The sequence below is a fragment of the Brassica napus genome, chromosome C5, assembly GCF_020379485.1.
Source record: "Brassica napus cultivar Da-Ae chromosome C5, Da-Ae, whole genome shotgun sequence".
NCBI lineage: Eukaryota > Viridiplantae > Streptophyta > Magnoliopsida > Brassicales > Brassicaceae > Brassica > Brassica napus.
In genome coordinates, this window is record NC_063448.1 from 788,915 (window position 1) to 812,173 (window position 23,259).

General features: G+C 37.1%; 9 protein-coding genes across 11 annotated transcripts; 5 read left to right on the plus strand and 4 right to left on the minus strand.

The window, feature by feature from the left end:
* Positions 1 to 682: 682 nt before the first annotated feature.
* LOC106401621 (probable pectinesterase/pectinesterase inhibitor 7) lies at positions 683 to 2,913 on the plus strand. The gene is made up of 2 exons (XM_013842161.3): positions 683 to 1,744; positions 2,038 to 2,913. The coding sequence occupies exons 1-2, from the start codon at positions 715 to 717 to the stop codon at positions 2,730 to 2,732; spliced, it is 1,725 nt and encodes a 574-aa protein (XP_013697615.1). The 5' UTR covers positions 683 to 714; the 3' UTR covers positions 2,733 to 2,913.
* Positions 2,894 to 3,612, plus strand: LOC106398033. The gene has a single exon (XM_013838634.3). The coding sequence runs from the start codon at positions 2,939 to 2,941 to the stop codon at positions 3,386 to 3,388; it is 450 nt and encodes a 149-aa protein (XP_013694088.1). The 5' UTR covers positions 2,894 to 2,938; the 3' UTR covers positions 3,389 to 3,612.
* A 654-nt stretch (positions 3,613 to 4,266) lies between these two features.
* On the plus strand, positions 4,267 to 5,072 carry LOC106397098. Its single transcript, XM_013837654.3, has one exon. The coding sequence runs from the start codon at positions 4,418 to 4,420 to the stop codon at positions 4,922 to 4,924; it is 507 nt and encodes a 168-aa protein (XP_013693108.1). The 5' UTR covers positions 4,267 to 4,417; the 3' UTR covers positions 4,925 to 5,072.
* A 2,233-nt stretch (positions 5,073 to 7,305) lies between these two features.
* LOC106402178 (late embryogenis abundant protein 2) lies at positions 7,306 to 8,041 on the minus strand. The gene is made up of 2 exons (XM_013842859.3): positions 7,787 to 8,041; positions 7,306 to 7,703 (listed from the first exon to the last, which is right to left on the minus strand). The coding sequence occupies exons 1-2, from the start codon at positions 7,858 to 7,860 to the stop codon at positions 7,481 to 7,483; spliced, it is 297 nt and encodes a 98-aa protein (XP_013698313.1). The 5' UTR covers positions 7,861 to 8,041; the 3' UTR covers positions 7,306 to 7,480.
* An 899-nt stretch (positions 8,042 to 8,940) lies between these two features.
* On the minus strand, positions 8,941 to 9,756 carry LOC106399304 (60S ribosomal protein L22-3). Its single transcript, XM_013839779.3, has 2 exons — positions 9,390 to 9,756; positions 8,941 to 9,212 (listed from the first exon to the last, which is right to left on the minus strand). Exons 1-2 carry the CDS (start codon positions 9,617 to 9,619, stop codon positions 9,065 to 9,067), a joined length of 378 nt encoding a protein of 125 aa, XP_013695233.1. The 5' UTR covers positions 9,620 to 9,756; the 3' UTR covers positions 8,941 to 9,064.
* Positions 9,757 to 11,509: 1,753 nt separating this feature from the next.
* LOC106397871 (beta-glucosidase 11) lies at positions 11,510 to 14,314 on the plus strand. 2 transcript variants are annotated; one of them, XM_022703683.2, is made up of 12 exons: positions 11,510 to 11,769; positions 11,905 to 11,968; positions 12,061 to 12,116; positions 12,211 to 12,286; positions 12,387 to 12,458; positions 12,539 to 12,626; positions 12,714 to 12,969; positions 13,044 to 13,159; positions 13,319 to 13,539; positions 13,615 to 13,643; positions 13,723 to 13,901; positions 13,976 to 14,314. In XM_022703683.2, the coding sequence occupies exons 1-12, from the start codon at positions 11,539 to 11,541 to the stop codon at positions 14,187 to 14,189; spliced, it is 1,602 nt and encodes a 533-aa protein (XP_022559404.2). In that variant the 5' UTR covers positions 11,510 to 11,538; the 3' UTR covers positions 14,190 to 14,314. The 2 variants fall into 2 exon arrangements, with proteins under 2 accessions (XP_022559404.2, XP_013693951.2); XM_013838497.3 differs by having other exon boundaries at positions 11,511 to 11,769; positions 13,979 to 14,314.
* A 3,137-nt stretch (positions 14,315 to 17,451) lies between these two features.
* On the plus strand, positions 17,452 to 19,471 carry LOC106401914 (E3 ubiquitin-protein ligase BAH1). Of its 2 annotated transcripts, none has more exons than XM_022703662.2 (6): positions 17,452 to 17,927; positions 18,002 to 18,249; positions 18,330 to 18,602; positions 18,874 to 19,011; positions 19,061 to 19,138; positions 19,206 to 19,471. In XM_022703662.2, exons 1-5 carry the CDS (start codon positions 17,753 to 17,755, stop codon positions 19,091 to 19,093), a joined length of 867 nt encoding a protein of 288 aa, XP_022559383.1. In that variant the 5' UTR covers positions 17,452 to 17,752; the 3' UTR covers positions 19,094 to 19,138; positions 19,206 to 19,471. The 2 variants fall into 2 exon arrangements, with proteins under 2 accessions (XP_022559383.1, XP_013697984.1); XM_013842530.3 differs by having other exon boundaries at positions 17,456 to 17,927; positions 19,080 to 19,138.
* Positions 19,450 to 20,627, minus strand: LOC125587376 (nucleolar protein 16-like). The gene is made up of 3 exons (XM_048757663.1): positions 20,184 to 20,627; positions 19,785 to 19,906; positions 19,450 to 19,698 (listed from the first exon to the last, which is right to left on the minus strand). Exons 1-3 carry the CDS (start codon positions 20,527 to 20,529, stop codon positions 19,582 to 19,584), a joined length of 585 nt encoding a protein of 194 aa, XP_048613620.1. The 5' UTR covers positions 20,530 to 20,627; the 3' UTR covers positions 19,450 to 19,581.
* Positions 20,628 to 21,017: 390 nt separating this feature from the next.
* On the minus strand, positions 21,018 to 22,680 carry LOC106401913 (co-chaperone protein p23-1-like). Its single transcript, XM_013842526.3, has 6 exons — positions 22,489 to 22,680; positions 22,188 to 22,374; positions 21,939 to 22,095; positions 21,780 to 21,835; positions 21,509 to 21,686; positions 21,018 to 21,374 (listed from the first exon to the last, which is right to left on the minus strand). The coding sequence occupies exons 1-6, from the start codon at positions 22,491 to 22,493 to the stop codon at positions 21,274 to 21,276; spliced, it is 684 nt and encodes a 227-aa protein (XP_013697980.1). The 5' UTR covers positions 22,494 to 22,680; the 3' UTR covers positions 21,018 to 21,273.
* Positions 22,681 to 23,259: the final 579 nt, after the last annotated feature.

The window sequence follows — 23,259 nt, forward strand, 5'->3', positions numbered from 1 at the left end:
CTTAGGAACAACGCGACGTCGATAACTTCATTTGCACCAGCCGATTATTAAGCAGACTTAAATTACAATTACATCTGACTGTGGAGATGTTAATGCAAACATCTCGTCATTGATTAGTATTAATGTTGTTTTTAATCAAAGTGACGTTAAATATTGAATGTATGATGTACTACATTAAACAAAATATATATGTAAGTGATTTATACTTGTATGGAGAAATGAAAACAATTCCAAACAGCATAACCGCTACTTCGAAATCGCATTGCTTGAGGGAAACGAGAGTACGAACTACTTACTATTAGTAATACTAAATCACTACTAAATATGCAAGTCATATCTTGTGCTTATATATGTAATGGACTGTTATTAAGATTCATATTGAGAACGATCACATGGTTCTGTATTAACAGCTAAGCAAGTCTGAATCAGCTGACAAGAGTATCCGATGATTATTATATAATCCTGAAACAACCTACGCGTTTTCAAGACTCCCAAACGAGTTGACTTAAACAAATCTAGTTCAATATTATACTATACATATACATTGGATATGCCATTAGATTGATATGAAAGCAAGAACAATAAACTTTATGGTAATATATAAAAAAATGGACCCACCTCATCCCTGTTCATCATCAATCAACACATTCTATATAAACCACTAAACCTAAACTTTTTATTCACATAAAAATAAAACTAAAAAGTCCAGTAACGATGGAATCTCCCTTGCTCTTTCTCATAACACTATTATGCTTTCTTCAGTCACTCCTTGTTGCTTCACACAACCTATCAAAGTCTTCAACCATCTGCAAAACGACGCCGGATCCAAAATACTGCAAAACAGTTTTCCCACACAGCCAAGGCAACGTTCAGCAATACGGCCGTTTCTCAATCCGCAAATCGCTATCTCAATCGCGAAAGTTCATCCGCACGGTCGATAAATATCTAAAACGCAACGCTCATGCATCTCCACCCGCCGTTACTAGAGCTCTCCAAGACTGCCGTTTCCTAGCCGGTCTAACCATGGATTATCTCTTAACGTCGTTTGAAACCGTTAACGAAACGTCAACCTTCAAAACGTTATCGTTTCCAAAGGCGGACGATGTACAAACGCTTCTCTCCGCGGCGTTAACTAACGAGCAGACGTGTCTGGAGGGACTTACCACCGCCGCTTCGTCCTCAGCCACGTGGACAGTGCGAAACGGCGTCGCTTTGCCTCTCGTCAATGACACGAAGCTCTTCAGCGTCTCGCTCGCTCTCTTCACCAAAGGATGGGTCCCAAAAAAGAAGAAACGGGCCGGGTTTCCTTGGGCCCACCCGAGATCCGGAACATCCACTCACACCAAACCGTTCCGTCTGTTCCGAAACGGAGCTCTGCCGTTAAAAATGACAGAACGAACGAAAGCCGTTTACGAATCTCTCAGCAGGAGAAAACTCGCCGACGGTGCCGGTGACGGAGACGACGGAAGCATGGTTTTGATAAGCGACATCGTCACCGTGATGCAAGACGGAACCGGGAACTTCACCAATATCACGGCGGCCGTCGCGGCTGCTCCGAATAATACCGACGGGAGCGGCGGGTTCTTCTTGATTTACGTGACGGCGGGGATATACGAAGAATACGTTTCGATCGCGAAGAACAAAAGGTACGTGATGATGATCGGCGACGGGATAAACCAGACGGTGGTCACGGGGAATAGAAGCGTCGTCGACGGTTGGACAACTTTTAACTCCGCCACCTTTGGTACGTCAGACATCACATGTTATGTGTGATAAATGTCTCGAGATCTTAAAGTAATTTTCCCATAATATTTAATGCATCGAGTACGTCAATAGCTCCACTTTAATTATTGCATTTTCAACTATAGGTCAAAAAAGATAAATTGAAAGTGGTGAATAGGAGACAAGATACATTAAATATCACTGAATGTGTACTAACAACCATTTCATTTTGTTTCTTTATTTATCTAGTGGCGAGATGCAACTGTAATATTTTTGGATCGATTGATAATTATCTTTTGCACGTGAATTATTCAGCTGTGACAGCACCGAACTTCGTTGCGGTGAACATAACTTTCCAGAACACAGCCGGACCAGAGAAGCACCAGGCGGTTGCGTTACGGAGCGGTGCAGATTTCTCAATCTTCTATAGCTGTAGTTTCGAGGCCTATCAAGATACGCTCTACACGCATTCTCTAAGACAGTTTTATAGAGAATGCGATGTCTACGGAACGGTCGATTTTATATTTGGAAACGCGGCTGTTGTGTTTCAGAATTGCAATCTATATCCGAGAAAACCGATGCCCAACCAGTTCAACGCAATCACCGCACAAGGCAGGTCTGATCCGAACCAGAACACGGGTACGTCGATTCAAAACTGTACTATTAAACCAGCGGCTGATCTTGCTTTTAGTAACTATACGGTCGAGACGTATTTGGGTCGACCGTGGAAGAATTATTCACGGACGGTTATCATGGAATCGTACATTGATGGTTTTGTCGAACCGGTTGGTTGGAGAGAATGGAACGGCGATTTCGCATTGAGTACGCTATACTACGCTGAGTATAATAATACAGGACCTGGTTCAAACACTACAAACCGAGTTACATGGCCCGGTTACCACGTGATTAATTCGACTGATGCAGCTAATTTCACAGTCACTGGTTTATTTCTCGAAGATGATTGGATTTGGAAGACCGGAGTGCCTTATACCAGCGGTTTGATTTCATAATATACATTTTTGTTACTTGCTCTTAGTTATTTCTTTTTTCAATTAATTAATTTGAAGAAAGAACCTGTATTCTTTGTGTTGGAACTGTAACAAACCGAAAACCTAGCTCAACGCCAAAGAAATGTAGGGCCTTATAATCTAAGTTTGATATTATATATAAACACACAGAGAAATCCCAAAACGAGACACGACGCTAATTAGAAACAATGTCCATACTCGTTCTGTCACTCTTCCTTTTTGCCACTTCTTTGTACGTTTCAGGCACAAACCTAACAGCTTACGATGTTGTCCAAAAATACAAGTTACCACGAGGAATATTACCAGAAGGTGTCATCGACTACGACCTAAACCCCAAAACTGGCTTTTTCAAAGTCTATTTAAACAACACGTGTCGGTTTCCCATCGAGGTATACAAGGTCAAGTACCAGCCTATCGTCTCGGGCTTCATAAAAAACGGACGGGTCAGTAGGCTGAAGGGCGTAAGCGTCAAAGTGCTTTACTTCTGGCTGAGCATCGGGGAGGTGACTAGTGACGGCCAAGAACTCGAACTCTCAGTTGGTGCTGCTTCGGAAGAATTCTCGGCGCATCAATTCGCGAGGAGTCCACAGTGTGGTTGTGGGTTTTATTGTCGCGAGCTCACATTATCCTCTTCATGAAACTCATCAACCTCCAAGTTGTCATGAGTAAAATAAATAAATAACCACTTTACCTATTAGCTTAATAAATTGTAGTATTCATATATATACTAGACTAGACTAGACTAGAATTTGAGTGGTTTGTGATGCTATGGATTGGTGACCGAATAATGCAGTAATTTTAGAATGATACTCTCACAAGTTTTAGAATTTTCACAAATATTAATAAATCATATTAAATTTTAGCTATAAATGTATTTTTGTGATTATCTATTTTTCATTATTGTAAGTCAATAAAATTTAATAAATACTCTTTCCGTTTCATTTTAAGTGTCGTCTCGGATTTGTACACACGGAATAAATAACCTTTTTGTATATTTTTTTATATAAAAATACAATTATCTATACACCTAACCATATTCAACCAATAGAAAAATAAATTACTGAATAAAATTAATAAATTTTGCATTGAAAGTCAAAAACGACACTTATTTTGTAACAAAATTTTTTTCTACAGCGACACTTAATATGAAATGGAGGGAGTACATTTTTTTGAAATTTACAATTAATTATTATTAGATCATAAATGTGTATTAAAAATATAAAATGTATATTTTCAACAATTTGTTAAAGAACATGTATTTTACTGAAAACGGAGAGAGTATTACATAAAACATACTACCATTTTTTTTATAAAATATGATTAGACAATTCTCAGAGTTATGTTTTGATTAAAACATGATTTTTGCTGTTTTTCAATACGTTTTTAATTTTATGACAGCATGTTAATCACTTTGGTAATTACCTAACAATCCCAAAAGAACACCTCAAGTTGGATAGATAACATGTGTCCAGTTGTTTGGTAATGACGGCGTCGTTGGTCTGTATCAAGTTGGATATTTTCACATGGGCCCGCTCTTAAACTCTGTCACGTCTCTCACTTCAACACCTCTATTTTTCTTCCTTCCCGAGAAACTGTCGGGAAAACGATAATCCAAACGGGATAAACCTAAATCCTATTCAGTATTGTTTGCTCAGATTGAAAGACCCATGTCTCTGTTCCCGATCTTAACCGCCTCGTTTCTCTTCCTCTTCTGCGTTCCGTTCACCACCGCAGCTGCAGACGGCGATTTGCCGACGGCGTACACCCTCCTCCAAAGCTACAACTTCCCCGTCGGGATTCTCCCCAAAGGAGTCTTGTCGTACGATCTGGACGAACCCACGGGGAAGTTCCACGCGTATTTCGACAAGTCGTGTAGCTTCGCCCTCCAAGGCTCTTACCAGTTGGATTACAAATCGACCATCTCCGGCGTCATATCGGAGAACAAGCTCACGAAGCTCACCGGCGTGAAGGTGAAAGTTCTCTTCTTGTGGCTCAACATCGTGGAGGTTATCAGGGACGGAGACGAGCTCGAGTTCTCCGTCGGGATCACGTCGGCGAACTTCGCGATCGAGGAGTTTTACGAGTCGCCGCGGTGTGGGTGCGGGTTCGATTGCAATGGATTGAAGTCGAAAACAGATAATTTGCAAATGATGGGACTTTCTTACAAAACCTGAACTCTTTGGATGCTTTTTTTTGTTCTTGCTCCAATCATTGGACAAGTTCTTTGTTTCAACAATTGGTTTATTGTTCATCTCTTCTTAGGATCGTTCTATCAATCAACGTATGTATTGTACTTACAATCAATAAAAGTACATCGATGAATGGTTTTGAGTGTTGCATCCTAAGAATTTGGATCCTTAATGAGCTTCTCTAGTGTACATAGTTAGGATGGATTGCAAGTATAGACCTTTGGTATGCTAGACTTCAGGTAAGTGAAGCAACAATTTGATAGAGTTTCTCTGGTTAAAGATGAATCAAATAGATTTATTTTTTCAGAGATCAGTGGGTTCTTGACCTTTGTTGGTTTGTGAGTCAGATTCATGAGCTCTTGCTAAATGAGTAATGGTTCAAGATTCTTATTTTTTTTAATTGAAAGTTCAAGATTCTTAACCACTGACATGATCGCATATTCTTCATCAAAGACTCTGATATGGATTATATTTCCTCCTTCGAAGGTACCAGGAATCTGGAAATAGTAATTTGAAGATGTAGCTGAGATATACTCTCAGTTTCGTAAGTTTTGGTTCTTTGCACACGTATTAAAAATTTATTTTTTTTAACAAAAAATCATTAAAATATAATTTAAAACTAATTTATTTAATTATAAACAAAAAAAATAAAAACACATCTAGTTACACAGTTTTTTTATAAAGTTTAAGTTACCTAGATACGTGAAAACATTAACAATCACCTAGAACATCGTCTATATTGAAACAGATGGAGTAATATTTTATGTAATTTTAATGGTGGCATGATATCAAGAAGATAAATTCTGATTCATTGAATACAGTAGAACCTCTATAAATTAATAATGTTGGGACTTTGAAATTTTATTAATTTGTAGAGATATTAATTTACAAAAGTTTCCTTATTTAGATTTTTTATTTTAAGATATATTTATTCTAAGATAAGAAAAATATTTGATTTTAGTGTATAGAAATTAATTGTTATTTTTTTTAAAATTTGATATTTATATTAATTTTTTATATTATTTGGTGTATATAATATATATTGGATGGAACTTAAATGTGGTTTTTAGATATAATATTACTAAATCTCATCAAAAATATATTAAGTTTCAAAAAATATAAAGATAATATTCTATTGTGAATATAAAACAAACAATATAATAATCGGTTTTTACTTATATAAAATACGTATACATATAAATTATCAATTTATAATTTTAATGGGACCATATGTTTACATAAAATTTTCAAAAAACTTATTATCTTAATATTTTATCGATTTGTGTCAAATTTTGAACTGGTCCAAATTAGGACCGAAAAAATTTATTAATTTATAGAGATTATTAATTTACCGAGTATTAATTTATAGAGATTCTACTGCATATGTACGGATATTATATTGAGCTGATCTCAGTTGAACTCGGGTCTTTATTCAGGTTGAAAACCGGTTTGTCATTTTTTCCAGACCATATTCCTCCATGTAATTAGTATCGATGATTCTTCCGACTTTTGCAGTTGTCATACATTTATATTTCTAGTATTGTTAAAAAATAAATCTGGATTGTGATGGAAAAACAACCTGATATTTTTTTTTTCAAATTAGCCTAAAGAAACGCCACTTGGTTGGGATTGCGAGGTTACAAACTCTCCTTACGTCGTTTTTCCCCCGCAATTTGGCCTTTGGGATTTAGTTTGAGCCATTACCTCTCAACCATAAACACGCAAGTTATGTGGTCTTTTTCATACTCGAAAGTAATTATACGAGGCTCACAGTAGAGCTTTCTCGTCTTCTTATTTTTCTTTTGCATTAAGTTCACTTATTCCTTGATCACCATTTCTCCTACTGCAACATGACATGCCAGGTGGTTGAATCCTCTTATCACATTAATTCGTTAATGTTAAAAATATCTAAAATATGACATTTCATGGATATTATTCCCTTTGGTTTTAATAACAAGAAGATGGTCCTGCCTGATACGGAGAGGATAACCAGAATCTTTGTTGTTGCAACAAAGAAAACACAGAATATTTTTGTGAGTAGTTAAATCTTGGGCTTCAAGATCGTGCTAGCCATATTATTAGGATCTTACGAAAAATAGGCTAACCACATATATTTTTCATCATCATCTATAAGCACTATGACCATTTTTAGTTGTTAACTAAATAGTAAAAACGATCTAATCACGTTTGTGATTCTCCAATTTTCGTTTTACCAACCACAGGATTTTAGAGAGTTGTTTAAATCCGTTTTCTGCTATTCATTTTCAATACAAAATAATGTCATTCAATGTGGTTTTCCGACAAGTCAGTTTCTACTTCTGTTAGATAACTTCATGTAACGTTTTTAGCATAGTAAAAAAACTTGATAGATTGAACGCTTTTATAACTTTATTAGGATGGATCAAAACGATCACTACAAAACTCGCAACAGAATAAGATGGGGGTTCACCGCAAAGGATCATGACCCGTTTTCTCAATATGGGATTAAACAACATTAACATAATTATCTTAGAAGCGTTTTTGTTTTTTCTCGGAAATTAATTATTGCTTGTTGTTCAAGAGAACAGCTCGTAGCTCCGCCGGGTCAATCTCTTGAGAAACGGTAGCGGGTCTGTAGTAACCGGTTTTAGGGTCTGGGATCCACGGCGCCTTCTCGCTAGACTCTTCCCCAACGTTCTTCTTCATCGCCGACGCAGAAGCGGTTGTTCCACCGCTCCCAACGCTCCCATGCAACGCCGTGTCGGCTGCGACGGCGAACCCTCGTCTGAAACGTATCCAATAAACGTCACCATTTAGTCTCAGTGACGAAAAAAGAGCTATACATACGATTTTGCAAAGACTGTTTACCTGAAGATGGCGTTGGAGAACTCTCCGGCCACGATGACGGAGAGGGTCTTAGCTGTAGAGAGAGAGCGAGCCATTGTGAGGTGAGAAACTTGATCTTTAGCAGAAGAAACTTGATCACCTCTTTCTTCTCTCTCTCTCTCTTTGCTTGAGTTGCAACTTGCTTTGTGGGATGAGGAGAAAGGAAGAGGGGAGGAGGGTTTATATAGAGGAAAGAAGAGATGATGGCTGCGTCAATCTAGGCTTCTCACCCTTTTGTTATATTCTGTTTCTTTTTAATATACAGTAACCAAGGTTTTAGGGTTTAAAATTGTAATTATCCAATTAATTAATAATAATTTGTAACTTGTAAGCTAACTATTAATTTGTTTTTAAACGGTTCTGCTATGTCTGGTTGAAAAAAACGGCCTTTTGTTATAATATGCCAAAACTAAAATCTCAAAAATTAATATTTAAAAGTAAAAAACTAAAAACACACATAGATTAATGGGGGTTATTGGTTGATGTATCTTTTTTTTGGTTAGTGTATTATTTTTATGGATTTGGAAATTCAACTAAATCCACTGCTATTGATTCTATAATTTTAAAATTCGTATTGAAATCAAATGTTATTGATTTTATGATTTATATACACTAATTCAAATTAGGTATTATTTAATTATACATATATATTTTTAATAAGTTTGATTTCATAGGAGATTTGAATGAATTTCTTTCTTAAAAAATATAAAAATTCAAATCCGAATGAAAACTTCCAGATTTATAAATACTTATTAAAAATTTTATGTTACATTTAAAAATCTGTATATTTTAATTAGATTTGTAAATACTAGAAAGATCTGTATATGCTAGATAAATAACTAAATCAATCAAAATACATAAACCAATACTATATTTTATTAAAAAAATGAGAAATAAATTTTTACTATATTTTATTAAAAAATGATATATAAATTTTTATTTTGTTCACTTCAGCAAAAGGATATATCGTCAATGTATTTTTGTTAAGATAAAAATTTATTTATATATCAGGATATTTGATTCCTAAATTGAGACGTCAAATCAAAATTTTCGTCGGACCAACCAGGGCAAAAAAAATATCAGGCTCCAATCGAGTGGTTATCAAATGTTCTCGTATGAGAGGTGTAAAATGAAACTTAGTCAAACATCATTCTTTCATTAAACTCAATGATCGAACAATCCAAATAACACCAATGCCAACAATAATCTCTGACAAATATATAAAAAAAAAGAAATGAAGAAGAAGAAGAAGACAGTGCCTTAATCTTCTTCCTCACCAGCTGCATCGTCTTCGATGTTGAAGTACCTTAGCTCATAGAGGTTCCTGTCTTTGTTCGACGCAATCACGCGGAGCCAATCACGGATGTTGTACTTCTTCAAATACTTCTTCGTCAGATACTTCAAGTACCTAATTTTAAAAAACGAAAACAAATTTGGCAAAGAGCTTCAATATTTAAGTAGAGAGACGAATGCTTGGAGTGCAAGCTAGGGTTTATTGTAGTTATAAAACTAACAGTCTTTTGATACATTTCAACTAAAGAATCAATAATTAATAACTCAAGCAAGTTTATAACTCGTGATGTACCGTTTGGAGAAGGTGGAATCGGCGGTGACGGTGATCTTTCCCTTGGCGGTTGTGATGGAAACGGCGTCACCGAGAGCTCCGGGTTTGCCTCCGACCTTGATTCGTTCCTGAAGAAACTTCTCGAGCGTGGGGATCTCCATGATCTTATCATCCACTGGTTTAGAGCAGTCGATTACGAACGACACTCCTTTCTTCTTCGCACTCGACTTCACCGCCGCTCCTCGAGCCATCTCTCCCTCTCTACGCAAATTCTAAAACTCTAGCTTAACCGCTGAAACAGTTTTGGGTGAAAAAGGTTAAGAGAGAGAGAGAATATAAACGGCGTCCCTAGGGTTTTCAATTTAGTGGAGAGATTTTAAACAGTTAAGACCCAATGGGCTTTAGGCCCGCTTATTCCATTAATATCTTGGGTTCATAATTCTTTTGGTTTACTACATAACTTTTCTACTCTTGTCAACTTGACGTCTCTGCTTCCGACATTGTAGAGTATAGATCTTCACACTCTATTAAGTAGTCTCACTGTTTACGTCTACGGTAACTATTCCTCTTAGGGCTGGGACTTCGGGTATTCGGATCGGTTTCGGATAGGATCCGTTCAGTTCGATTATAAGAAAATTAGAGCATAATTAACCATAGCACCCCATTTGGGGTGCTTAATTTTTTTTTTTTTTTTTTTTTGGTTTTTGGCTGATTAAAAAAAAAATGAACATTCGCGGGCCGCCACGTGTAAGTGGGGTTCGCAAACAGTGGAAACAAACGGCCCTTCATGCGCTTAAACAAGCGCTCTGTTTCCATTTTTTTTTTTTTTTTTAAAGCTAAGCACCGGGATAAGCACCCGAGTTAATGCTGCTCTTATACCCCTCCCTCGTGTTTCAAGATTCTTTAGTATTTTTTGGGATGTTTTGTGGCTGATATATCGTTGACATTGATTGGCTTTCAAGACGTGGTTGTTTTTACACTTTATCATTTTAATCCACTCTCATCTGACCACTGCCTCTGTTTTAGGCCTGAGCATTTTATCCGGACCCGAAGACCCGACCTGAAAAATACTGATTCGATCCGAAACCGACCCGATCCTTTTACCCTATTGGGTTTTGTTGTGAAAGATCCGCTGGTCTTGGATCCGACCCAACCCGAATCCGAGATCCGAATGGGATACCCGAAAATCCGAAATTTCTAGTATATATTAGGTACCAAAGAAATTTCGCACATGATTAATCAACAAAAAATTTATGTATAAACTACCTTACAAATTACCATTTTTCTCTTTTTTTTTTCTTTTATATGTACTAGATATGGATGTTTCAGTTTATTTTTGGTATTATGGGTATTTTTTAAGTTTCAAATTTTAGTTTTTGGGTATGGTTTTGGGTTTCAGATAAAAATTTAGATTTTCAAAAATATAATTGGGATAATAAGATAAAATTTCAGATATTTTTCATGTTCTTGGATCAGCTTTTACATAAATTTTTTCATGTTTTTTGAGTATTTAAATATTTTCTGTGTGTATTAGGTATTTTTTGGGTTGGACCCGACATGACCCGAACCGAACCCGATCCGTAACCGAATCTGAATCGACAAACTCTAATTGCCCTATTGGGTCCAACTATTTAAGACCCGATCCGGATCAAAGAAGACCCAAACCGACCCCGAACCGAGAATTTCAAATTATCCTATCGGGTCCTAAACTCTTAGACCCGAAAGACCCGGACCCGCAGCGACCCGACCCGAATCCGACCCGAAGACCCGAATGCCCAGGCCGGCTCTGTTTTATTCAATGTTTCATGAAATCTGCTAGGCGGCTGACTCATATTTATTTGTTGTGTCTGAATTGATATTTGAAAAAATCGGTCTAGAAAAATTGTTTGGTTTAGATCCAATTGGTTGACTAGTCCGGAAGTGTAGACCGATTTTTAAAACACTGGTTTTACTAACTGGGGATAGGATACAACTTTGAGTGTGATGTTTCTTCAGAACAAGTCCGATAAGAAAGTAAAGAAACTATTAGGACTTTTTGAAAGCCACACCTTGTTGGCTCTTATTCATTAAACTTATCAATCGAAACGGACCGACTGTAGAAGAAACAAACAATGAAATGTCGTGTTGCTACCAAACTCTTCCACTTGACCCAAAATAAAAAGAAAATCGCATGTGTATATCTGTCCTTTCCTTACCAAAGTTTCTACTAGGTTTTAATTTTCTTCGTCTGTACAGCAGCAACGAGACCACAGAGATGAAGCTATTGAACAATAATAGTCTCATCGTTCTCCTTCTTTTGCTGATTTTGGCATTTACCGAAGTATCATCCCTTGAAGAAGGGTACAGCAGAGATGATTTCCCTCCAGGATTTGTCTTTGGTTCTGGCACATCAGCCTATCAGGTTCTCCTTCTTCAACTTCTTATTTTTTTCCTGAATTTTGCAACCTTACATTTTCACCTTTCATGTTGCGATGAAAGATCACAAACTATCAGATAAAACAGTATTTTTATTATTGTCTCCATGATGAACAAACAGGTAGAAGGAGCTGCTGAGGAAGACGGGAGAACTCGTAGCATTTGGGATGTTTTTGCTCATACAGGTTTTTATTATCTACTATTCCTTCTCTCGATCTCTCTCTCTATAGAGAATTTAACAAGAGATGTACACATAAGCTCGATGTTTCATTTGCAGGACACTCTGGAGGAGCAACAGGGGATGTTGCATGTGACCAATATCACAAATACAAGGTCCCCTTTTCGCATCTATTATAACATTTCTCTATATATTACGTGTGACAGGTTAATCTCATTAACCGCTGCACCAACCAAATTTGTCTTGCAGGAAGATGTGAAGCTCATGGTAGACATTGGATTGGATGCTTACAGATTTTCCATATCCTGGTCTAGGCTTTTACCAAGTAAAGTTGTTTGTCCTGAAACTCATTAAGAAACCAAATGTTACAAGCATTCGATTATATATATGAAAATTTTCTAATCCATTTTGGATTTTATTTTCAGGTGGAAGAGGACCAGTGAATCCCAAGGGGTTACAATATTACAACAATCTTATTGATGAGTTGATCACTCATGGTTATTAACTTTTGTATACCTATCCTGTTTATTAGTATGCTACAAGACTAAATTGGCGTTTACTACTTTAACTGAAGCAGGAATCCAGCCGCACGTTACATTGCACCACTTTGATCTTCCACAAGTCCTAGAAGATGAGTATGGAGGTTGGCTCAGCCGAGAAAGCGTGTATGATTTTTTTGATTATTCTTCCTTTTTCACTTTTTTTTTTTTCTGATTTTGATTCTCTATCAATCTTTCTTGTAATGACTGTAGGAGAGACTTCACAGCTTATGCAGATACTTGTTTCAAGGAGTTTGGAGATAGAGTGTTGCACTGGACTACATTGAACGAACTCAACGTGTTTGCACTTGGTGGGTATGACCAGGGAGTAACACCTCCTGGTCGATGCTCTCTTCCATTTGGACTTAACTGTACCGAAGGAAACTCTTCCACTGAGCCTTACATTGCTGTACACAATATGTTGCTTGCACACGCTTCTGCCACAAACTTATACAAGAAACAGTACCAGGTTCTTCTTCTTTTTCTGTCTTCCATATTCACTACCGTCTTTAGCTAAGACAGTATCTCCACTTCATTACACAGCATAAGCAGCACGGTTCGGTGGGCCTTAGCATATACACATACGGTGCTGCCCCCTTACGTAACTCTACAGAGGACAAGCAAGCAACAGCTAGATTAAATGACTTCTTTATTGGTTGGTAAGTCTAAAGACGAAACTAATATTATATGTTGTGGTTTCGGGCATGGGAGATTACGAGATTCGACCTGGAACCTCCTAATATTAAAAAAAAAAAGAATCAAATGTGGAAGCATCTATAATATTTTGATCACTGATTTTCTTTTTTTGTTGTTGTAAGGGTCTTACATCCGCTGGTGTTTGGAGATTATCCTGAGACGATGAAGACCAATGTTGGGTCTAGATTACCTGCTTTTACAGAGGATGAGTCTGAACAAGTTAAGGGTGCAATCGATTTTGTAGGAGTGATAAACTACATGGCACTTTACGTCAAGGATAACTCTTCCTCTCTGAAACAAAGTCTCCATGATTTCAACATAGACATGGCTGTGGAACTGACCTGTAAGTTAGATCATACTGTGGGGAAGATTAAAGCTAATGATGTAGCTCACTGATTGCTCTTATTTTGCCTTTCAGTGGTTGAAAACACATCTTTCAATAATGAGGTTTGTTATATATTCCATTAAGTGATCACTTAAAGAGAGAGAGAGAGACTCATGTTTTTGGTGATTTTGCTTATTTCAGTATGCAAATACACCATGGAGTCTGCAACAAGTACTGCTGTATATCAAAGAAAACTATGGCAACCCTCCTATCTACATCGCAGAGAATGGTCAGATGACTCCTCAAAGCTCATCACTCGAGGACACGTCGAGAATACAGTATCTGAGCTCACACATTGAAGCAGTGCTACATTCACTCAGGTAAATTTTACTGTAGTACGTTTACAAGTTCCATGAATGTGTCAAGACTCTTAAGATTCCAATTATACCAAAAGCAGGAAAGGAGCGAACGTAAGAGGGTATTTTCAGTGGTCGTTGATGGATTTGTATGAGGTATTTGGAGGGTATAACATGAGTTATGGATTATATTACGTGGACTTCAAGGATCCATATCTAAAGAGGTACCCTAAACTCTCTGCTCACTGGTACTCTTCCTTTCTGGGAGGAACTCTTCATCATCGGTCGCATGCTTTATCTTCAGCTATCTGATCATTTAATGTCTGAGACGATTTTATACTGTATGGTTTAAAATAATCCCTAGGCTTCAGTGGACGTGTGACTTGCGTATGAAGCAACATTTATGTCTTATGATTAATTGAATACTTTTGCTGGGATATCAATCTCTTATAATCAATTTAATTACTATCGTGTAGTCATTGTTATTTCACTTGCCAGGACTAATGAATCTGCCGGACAAAATCTAGTTTTCCAATACAAAAAATTAGCTCATATATATATGCATGACAGTCTTATGGCTCGTGTAATACAGTATATATAACCAAATTATATGATAACGTTCTTTCGGATTCAAATAAAAGCTGGATATTAGCTTGTTTGACCTAGTTTTAATAAGACATTGCGTATGAAGTAAGAAAATACACTTTCTTATAAGAGCCATACTAAAAACTATTGCTTTTGTGTGTCTTTTGCATTTCATTTACGCAAGAGACTAGGCCTGGGATTTTTATCCATAACCGAATACCCGAACCGGAACCGACCCGAAATGGACCGGTTCGGTTCGGTTTCGGTTCTAGGCAATTTATCCGATGGGTATTAGTGTTAATTATCCATGGGTATCGGTTCGGTTCCGGTTTTTACCCGAAACCGAACGGGTACCCGTTTAACCCGAATTCTATACTTAAAAAACATAGATTTGTATCTTTCGAGGGTTGAACCCGGGTTGGATAGGCAAAGCAACAACTGCAATACCACTAGACTAGTTCAACTTCGTTGTATTTAATACATATTACTAATATATATACGATTTCTATTAACTTTTTTTTAAAAAATAAAATAAATAAATAAAAAACTGGTATATAATTATTTTATTTTGTAAATATTTATATAATTCACATAAGAAACGGGTACCCGGAACCGACCCGAAACCGGTAGTACCCAATCCGAAACCCGAACCGAAATTTACTAAGTACCCATTGGGTATAGAATTCATTTATCCGAAAAACCCGGACCCGATCGGATCTTATCCGAACCCGAACCGAATATCCGAAGTCCCAGCCCTACAAGAGACGATGCTTTCTCGTCAAGTTCAATTTTTACTGGATTGATTATATATTTGTTTATACACTTTGTTGCTCCTTGTTGTATTTTATTTAGAAATTATAAAAAAAAAAGTTTATTACATAATTCGAAAATCTTTTGACTAACTTTTATTTCGGTTTTTCTTTTGAAAACTTTAATCCCACTGTTTACTGGGCCTAAATGTTCACAACCAACAACCACTGGAATTGAATAAAAAAAATGACACTTGAGCTGTAAATCAATGGTGTTCCTCTTTCCTGTTAACTTTTGGAGATATTTTGGAACTTTTTAGCAGTAGTTAATGATATGTTTATTTAGATTTTTCAACAAATATATAATTACACTTTCTACAATATATCCTCATTAAAATTTTGATACTTTCTTGAAATTCACCAAAATGCAATTGGCCAAATCATGATAATATGTCTTCAGACTCTTCACAGTACCTCAAAGGCTCAAACAGTAAAGCTAAGGATTTGATCCTTTAAAAATGCAAATGTACATATCCCTCCAATTTTTTTGCTTATAAGCTATAAGGAAATCACATTTTTTTGAGCAAAAGAAACTATAACCCTTTGGTGGCAAAATCTTAATGGAGTCATTAAGTTAAAAATAAACAAAATGGGCGGCTTGACAATGATAAAAGCAAAGATTTGGTGGCAATATGCAAATCAATCTAAACTTCGTTGAAATGGTATTAAAACCCTTTTTAGTTGCTAATTTGACCCCACTAAGAAGGCAATAAGAAAAACAATTGTTTACTAATATTCGATAGAATTTACGCGAGAGGACATAAAAATAAGGACACCAATTCTTAAAACTGCAAAATATCTCCCACACATATTATTATTATTTGTAGATCAAAAACTTAAAATTCTAGTTTCAATTATACTCCATGTTTTAGAATTTTTACACCTTTTAATAAAACATATTAAAATTTATCTATAAATGCATAGTTTTTTGTAATTTTATATTTCCTATATTTTCAAACCAATAAGATTTTAAAAAATCTAATTAATGTTTTTGATTTTCAAAATTTTTCATTATTAGTTGACAAAAATTACATTGAAAATATAAAATATGTATCTTTTTATAACAATTTTTTTTCTAGTGGATCTTTTAGAAAGGAAGAGATTTTTTTTTTCACTGAAATTTTATTAAACGGGTCATGGTCCAAACTGGACCAAGCCCAACATAACAAAACAAACAAAGGCCCAAACTACATGCCCAAACATAACAAACTCCTTGGGCCGTAAACCCAAAAGGAAGAAAACCGTTGAGGAAGGCATCCACGCGTCCCACCACGTGGACGAACGTCCGGCGTCCTGAAACACGCGTCAAGGAGAGAGCGGACCGCCTTCCACCGGCGAAGAGGGGAGACTCGACGAAACTCCGCCGTCAAGCAGAACCTTACCGATGAAGAGCAGCTCACTAAGGAGCCATCTTCACGATTATTCAAGTCGCACACCGGATCTATGTTTCCAGAAGAACTAATCGCCTACAATCGATCCCACCACGTCGATCTTCCTGCTAGAAAAACTGTCACCTTTAATGATAGGTGGAAGCTCGAAGATGAACCAGCTCACGAGGAGGAGAGGAAGCGATGACATCGAGGCTGAGGAAAGAGAGGCGATTGGGCAGAGAAGAACGGGAAACATCGATCAACGAAACCGGGAGAACCCCTGATTAAAGCCGTCGTCGCCATCGAGAAAAGCGCGACGCGGAGTCAAAAGCCGGACAGCTCTGTCGAAGAGACCGCAAGCCACCGGAGGTAAAAACTGGCTATACTCGTCGAACTGACTGAGTATACCAGAGGCAGAGTCGCCAAAAAAGACCGGCGACAATCAAAGAAGCTTTATCTCGATCTTTTCTTCGTGAAGGATCCTAGAGAGAGAACGAAGAAGAGAGAGAAGCTCTTCCTTACTATAAGTCACCGAGAATCATACACTCAAAAGGGAGAGATTATATTCTTTCTAAATTTTTAGAAACAAAAATTCATGTAAATAACTTCAATCAATGGGGTAGAGAAACCAGACATTCACATCCACGCGGCATTTAGAAAGAGATCTAATGTGAGATGTGTATTAAATGTGGTCATTCCTCAAAACTAAAAACTTGTTTGAATATATAACGAGTCTGTCAATACATAGTTAATGTTAACAAAAATTAACCGAAATAGAAATCAACCAATAGTCAGATATTATCTCAATAACTCCTTCCAATAACACAAATATTAGTACCCTTTTAATAACTTTTGATATGTTCCCAAAAACAACAATTTGACTTTTGCTTTCTTTTTAGTTTTGTTTTCCGCCGACATCACCACCTTCTTTCTTTCTCCTTCTTCCTCTTCCTCTGTTTTTCTCCTATAAAGCTAACACGAGACGCAAGTGAAAGAGATAGAATAAGATAAAACTCGTTTTTCTTGATCAGATTTGTTGATGATCATCTAAAACTTATAACCTCTCTTTTTGTGTGTGTTTTATTAATTTTATTTTTTACGTTTTGGAGAAATGAAGTTTTGTAAGAAGTACGAGGAGTACATGCAAGGACAAAAGGAGAAGAAGAATCTACCTGGCGTCGGATTCAAGAAGCTCAAGAAAATTCTCAAGAGATGCAGAAGAAGAGATCATCGGATTGCTTCAATCAATCACCAACATGGCAACAACTGTCCTCGTGAATGCACAGGTAACTAACTGTTCTTCCCCCCACCTAGAAAAATCCCTTTCTTGTTTTTTTTTCTTTAATTTGTCTTTGTGAAGTTTGTGATGGAACCTTCTTCCCGGAGCTTCTCAAGGAGATGGAAGATGTTGTGGGATGGTTTAACGAGAATGCTAAGAAGCTTCTCGAGTTACATTTAGCTTCTCGTTTCAAAAAATGTCTTACTTGGCTCAAAGGCAATAACCGCAAAAAGAGCCATCTCGGTTTGATCCAAGAAGGCAAAGACTTGGTTAGCTACGCCCTCATCAACTCGGTCGCCATTAGAAAAATCCTAAAAAAATACGACAAGGTTCATTTCATCATCCAAAGATTTATCAATATATTCTTTAATATTCAATTTATTTATAATTAATATTTTTGGTCATGCAGATTCATGAGTCTAGCCAAGGACAAGCGTTTAAGACACAGGTCCAGAAAATGCATATCGAAATCCTTCAATCACCGTGGCTATGCGAGCTCATGGCGTTTCACATCAACCTGAAAGAGACTCAGAACGACTGCTCTGGAGCTGTTTTGGCTTCTCCTCCTCCTGCACTGTTTGATGGTTGCTCTTTGGTGTTTGATGATGGAAAGCCTTTGCTTTCCTGCGAGCTCTCTGATTCTGTAAAAGTTGACATCGACTTGACTTGTTCAATATGCTTGGTAAGCAAAAAATTAAGATGACTTCATAGAATCTCAGTGTCAAATAAAAACTATTAGTTGACTTGGTAGTTAATCTTAAGCCTATTATGATAAAGTCTTCGCTCTGTTGTGTGTCAAAGTGCTATTCCACTCTTCTCTTGCAGATTCCAGACTAATTCTTTTTAGTATCTTATTAAAAGAATCTTGCCAAAAATATGAATGTTTATATCTAAAATGTAAAAAGATTCTTCAACTTACGTGTTAAAAACTGATGGTACAAAAAAAAAAACAGGACACGGTGTTTGATCCGATATCTTTAACCTGCGGTCACATATATTGCTACATGTGTGCTTGTTCTGCTGCATCAGTGAACGTAGTAGATGGCTTGAAAACTGCAGACCCGTCCGAAAAATGCCCGCTTTGCCGTGAGGTTAAGACTTATTCTTCACTGCTTTTATTGATCTAGTCTAATCCTGTAGTTCACCCATTCGATGACAGGTTTGTGTTTATAAAGGTGCTGTTCACTTGGACGAGCTCAGTATCTTGCTTAAGCGAAGGTAAGCTGACTTGTAAACTAGTCTTTGTACTAAACGACAAGATATTTAAACCCTGTGATACATGCAGCCGCCGAGAGTACTGGGAAGAGAGGCGTAAAACAGAGAGAGCAGAGAGGTTAAAACAAGCCAAAGAGTATTGGGATTATCAATGCCGAAGCTTCACTGGAATATAGCAGCTTGATGATATGTTTTGATTGATTATAAGCTAATAAAAAGAAAACTTAAATTCATTGTGATTTGCTTTCCCCTGTGAGTGTGACAGAGTGATACCATTTGTTTGTGAAAATTTTGAAAACTCTTAAAACCGATTCTAAAAACTAAGATTTTTTTTTTTTTCAATTTATAACAACTGGATAAGCATATTGTTATAACGTTGTTGTTGTAAGTTTAGACGGAAAAATGAGCGCAGAAGAGAGAAAGACGATGTAATACATTAATTTCCATCAGAATGGAACTAAAACAGGGTTCTTATCCTTGTACATGTGATATCTTGTGCACAGCTTCTGTAGAGTTGCAACCGAATGCTGCATCGAGTTTAGCTTCCTGTCCCGGTACATGGACTGTTCAAACAAGTAAGGAGTTAGAAAGACGAGTAGTTACATTTGGTAGTAGTAGATCATTAGAGAAGTAGCTATAACTAACTAACCTCAATGTCATCACCATGTTTCTCGACCAAGCGTCTAATATGAGTACGTTGCATAGTAGTAAGTGGCTGTAAAGGAGCACTCTTTCCATCTTTTCTTTGCTTACCCAGTGCTGTCTTAAGATCTACACATCTCAAATCAAAAGCATTAGAGTATAACTAGCTACTTAAAAAAACAAACTTTCACCAAACTCTTTAAACTACTTTAAAGAGATTTAAAAGGTAATGAAGCAGATTCTTGTGTAGTTGCTAAAGTGATCATATAATACTCAATAGATAATAATCTAATAAGCAAAAGCGTGATACTTGCATTACAAGCTAAGATTTTTCAGTTTCCCCCAAAACTTCCACCCAAAACCCTAATTTCTAAATCAAACGTTAGAAAGAGAGAGGAAACGTTACCGTCTTCCTCGAGCTCGCTACCGGAATCGATGGGCTCGAACTCCTTGGCAACGGGATCATCGGACGGCGGCTCAGGAGGTGGGGGGACGTTGAGGGAGTCGTCCTGGATCATATGATCGGTGCGAGATCGGATGCCGAGCAAGTTAGGGTTGGAGATGACGCCGAAGGATTTGTAGTTCTGGATGACGCTGGCTTGATCGTCCCACTCGGGGACGTCGTCGGCCATGAGAGCTCGGAGCTTGGGAGGGAAGTTGAAAGCTGGTTTGAAGATGTTTGGGTTCTTCTTGGGGAGAGCGACGCGTACTTTGGCCCTCGAGTTCTTGTACTTCCTCCTTGACCTCGCCATCTCTCTCTCTCTTTTTGTTCAGATGAAAGGGAGAATGAAAGTTCAAGCGGCGGAGAATGGGTTTAAGGGAACTACTAACCACAAGGGTTTTGTCAAGTCTCCCCTCGGGACGACGACGTTTTACTGACTTTAACCTTTCCTTGTCTGTTAGTTTAGTTCGCGGGAATGAGAATGTCTTATTACTAGGCCCATTATTATATCTATAGGCCCATTATTAAAATAAAAAAGCCTTCTTTGATAACTAAACCCACATGTAACTCTATATAAGCTTTAAATCTACATTCTACACCGATTTTGATGTCTTTCGTGTTCTTTAACAAACACTGATTGGGTCAGTGGATCTTCCTCGCTTTATTCATTTCTTCCATGGAAGATTAACGGATCCAGTCCACTAAGATGTGATTCCAAAGTAAAAAGAAAGCTTTGTATGTATAAAGTTTTTGTATTTAGCATTTTGGTTAGATTTTAGTACTTATGGAGATAGACAATATTATAAAGAGCTTCTTCTCGCAAACTCTTTTAAGTCACTCACTACAAGCAACAAAAATATTCCAAGTTCAACAACAACAATAACAATGATACTGCTATAAGAAGAGCAAACCATATAAGACCCGAATCGGGAATTCAACAATCCAACAAGTAAAAATAAGCAGAGGGAAAAGATTTAAAACAAACAAAAACCAACAAGCGGTTTTCATAAACGCATAAACAACTCTTGGTTAGCCAGGTTCCAGGATAGTGTCTTCATTTGTCACTCTTGACAGTTGTTTGCTCTTCGGTTTTTGCCTCCTCTGTTGCAGGGGCTTGAGCTTCCTCCTTTTTCTCTCCAGACTTGACTTCTTCTCCTGCACATACAATTTCATTCATTTGGTATAAATCAAGGATTACGCCAACATAAAACCCGGAGAACATATCATATCAACAAAAATGAGCTGACAGAACTTAATCAAGAAAAGAGGTTTTGAACAAAAGATCTCACCTTCATCATCACTATCTTCAAATTCTTCCATACCACCCATTCCACCAGGCCCTCCCATTCCACCAAGACCGCCCATCCCACCGAGCCCTTCAAGCCCGGCCATTCCACCCATACCACCAAGCCCCTCGAGACCTCCCATACCGCCCATTCCACCCATACCTCCCATTCCACCAAAGTTCTATAAGAAGCAAGAACCATGTAAGAGTCTTTCTCAAATCTTAACTAAACGAAACAAAAGATAGTCAACACTATAAGATAAAAAAAGCAATACCGAGAAATCCATCCCGCCCATTCCACCCATTCCGCCCATATCCATATCTCCAGGACCTATACAAAAAATAGAAATAAGACAACCAAAAATGAACAATGCCTCAAGTGCAGAGAGCTAATGTTGAATAGATATATATGGTGAAGAAGTGTGCTAACTAACCAGTGGCGGGATCTTCATCCTCATCAACCCACTTGTCCCAATCAACTTTAACATAGTGAGGAGGTTTCCCTCCACGCAACAGCTTACTCCACCATCTCGGCTCTGCTTTCTCCACGATGCAGAATATGCTCCTCAATCCAATGTTGATTTTGCTTTCCTGACATCCAAAGAAAACATCAAAAGATCATAACTCAATAAGCAAAACAGACGGAACCAAAAAAAAAACAAGGTCTTGTAAGTCTCTCTCACCTCTACATTGACCTTATCATTAAGCTCGAGCTTAAGCTCATAAACCTGGTTCTCCGGTCCAGCTTTGGCAGAGAACTCAAAAACACCCTCCGGATCAAGCTTAACATCCGCATCCTTAGCATCAGCCAATAGCACTGTCAAGTAAACCTTATCCTCTCTCTCTGCCCACTTCACTTCCGGATGGTGACTGTAACGACAATAAACCCCAAATCAGATTGCAAAAATTAGGGCCACATTCAATGCTAAAGAAACTACCATACAAGTTACTGGAACCTAGAAGAAATCGATTATCTAATTGTACCTCATGGTTACTGGGAGCAGGAAAGAGCTTTGAGTAAACCCTAGAAGGACGATGAAGATATTTTTATTTCCGACTACAGATAGACTATACGTTTATAGTCCCCCGAGTGATTATCGTGTGGGTGCTAGTGTACAGAGAGTTTAGGTTTAAGTGTTTAATCATATGCTAATCCACGGCTGAGAGGTTGATAAGTGCTATAGAGTTTAACGGTTCAGATTTAAGCGTTGTTTTGCGCAGGAAAGCGGAGCTCTTTTTACTTTTCTTCAACCACGGATAACTTACTTTTCTGGCCCATATTCAATTTATATACTTTACCCAAACTTATAGTTTTGGTATCAATCATAAATCGAATTGTCCTTGTAAAGCATGTAATTACAGTCAACAATTGAGTTTTTAATTAAAGAGCAAAATATTTTTGAACTTTATGCGCATGTAACAGTGTTTCTATAAGATATCTAATTTTAGTTAAAAATAAATAATTTGAGACGGTAAGCGATTAGAGCTAAGAGAATCTCCAACTCAACTTCAAATCCTCAAATTTTGAGGTTTTGTGTCATTCAAACCCAACTTCAAATCCTCAAAACTATCTTGTATTTTCTTTTTGGTCCTTATGGTTATTTTTTTTCATAAATACATATACTAAACTTAATTTAGAATAACTTACGTACACCAAAATAAAATAAAATAAGATAAATATTACATAACATTAAATTAAAGTTCACACAAAATAAAAATACATAAAATAAAGTTCACGCAAAATAAAAATACATT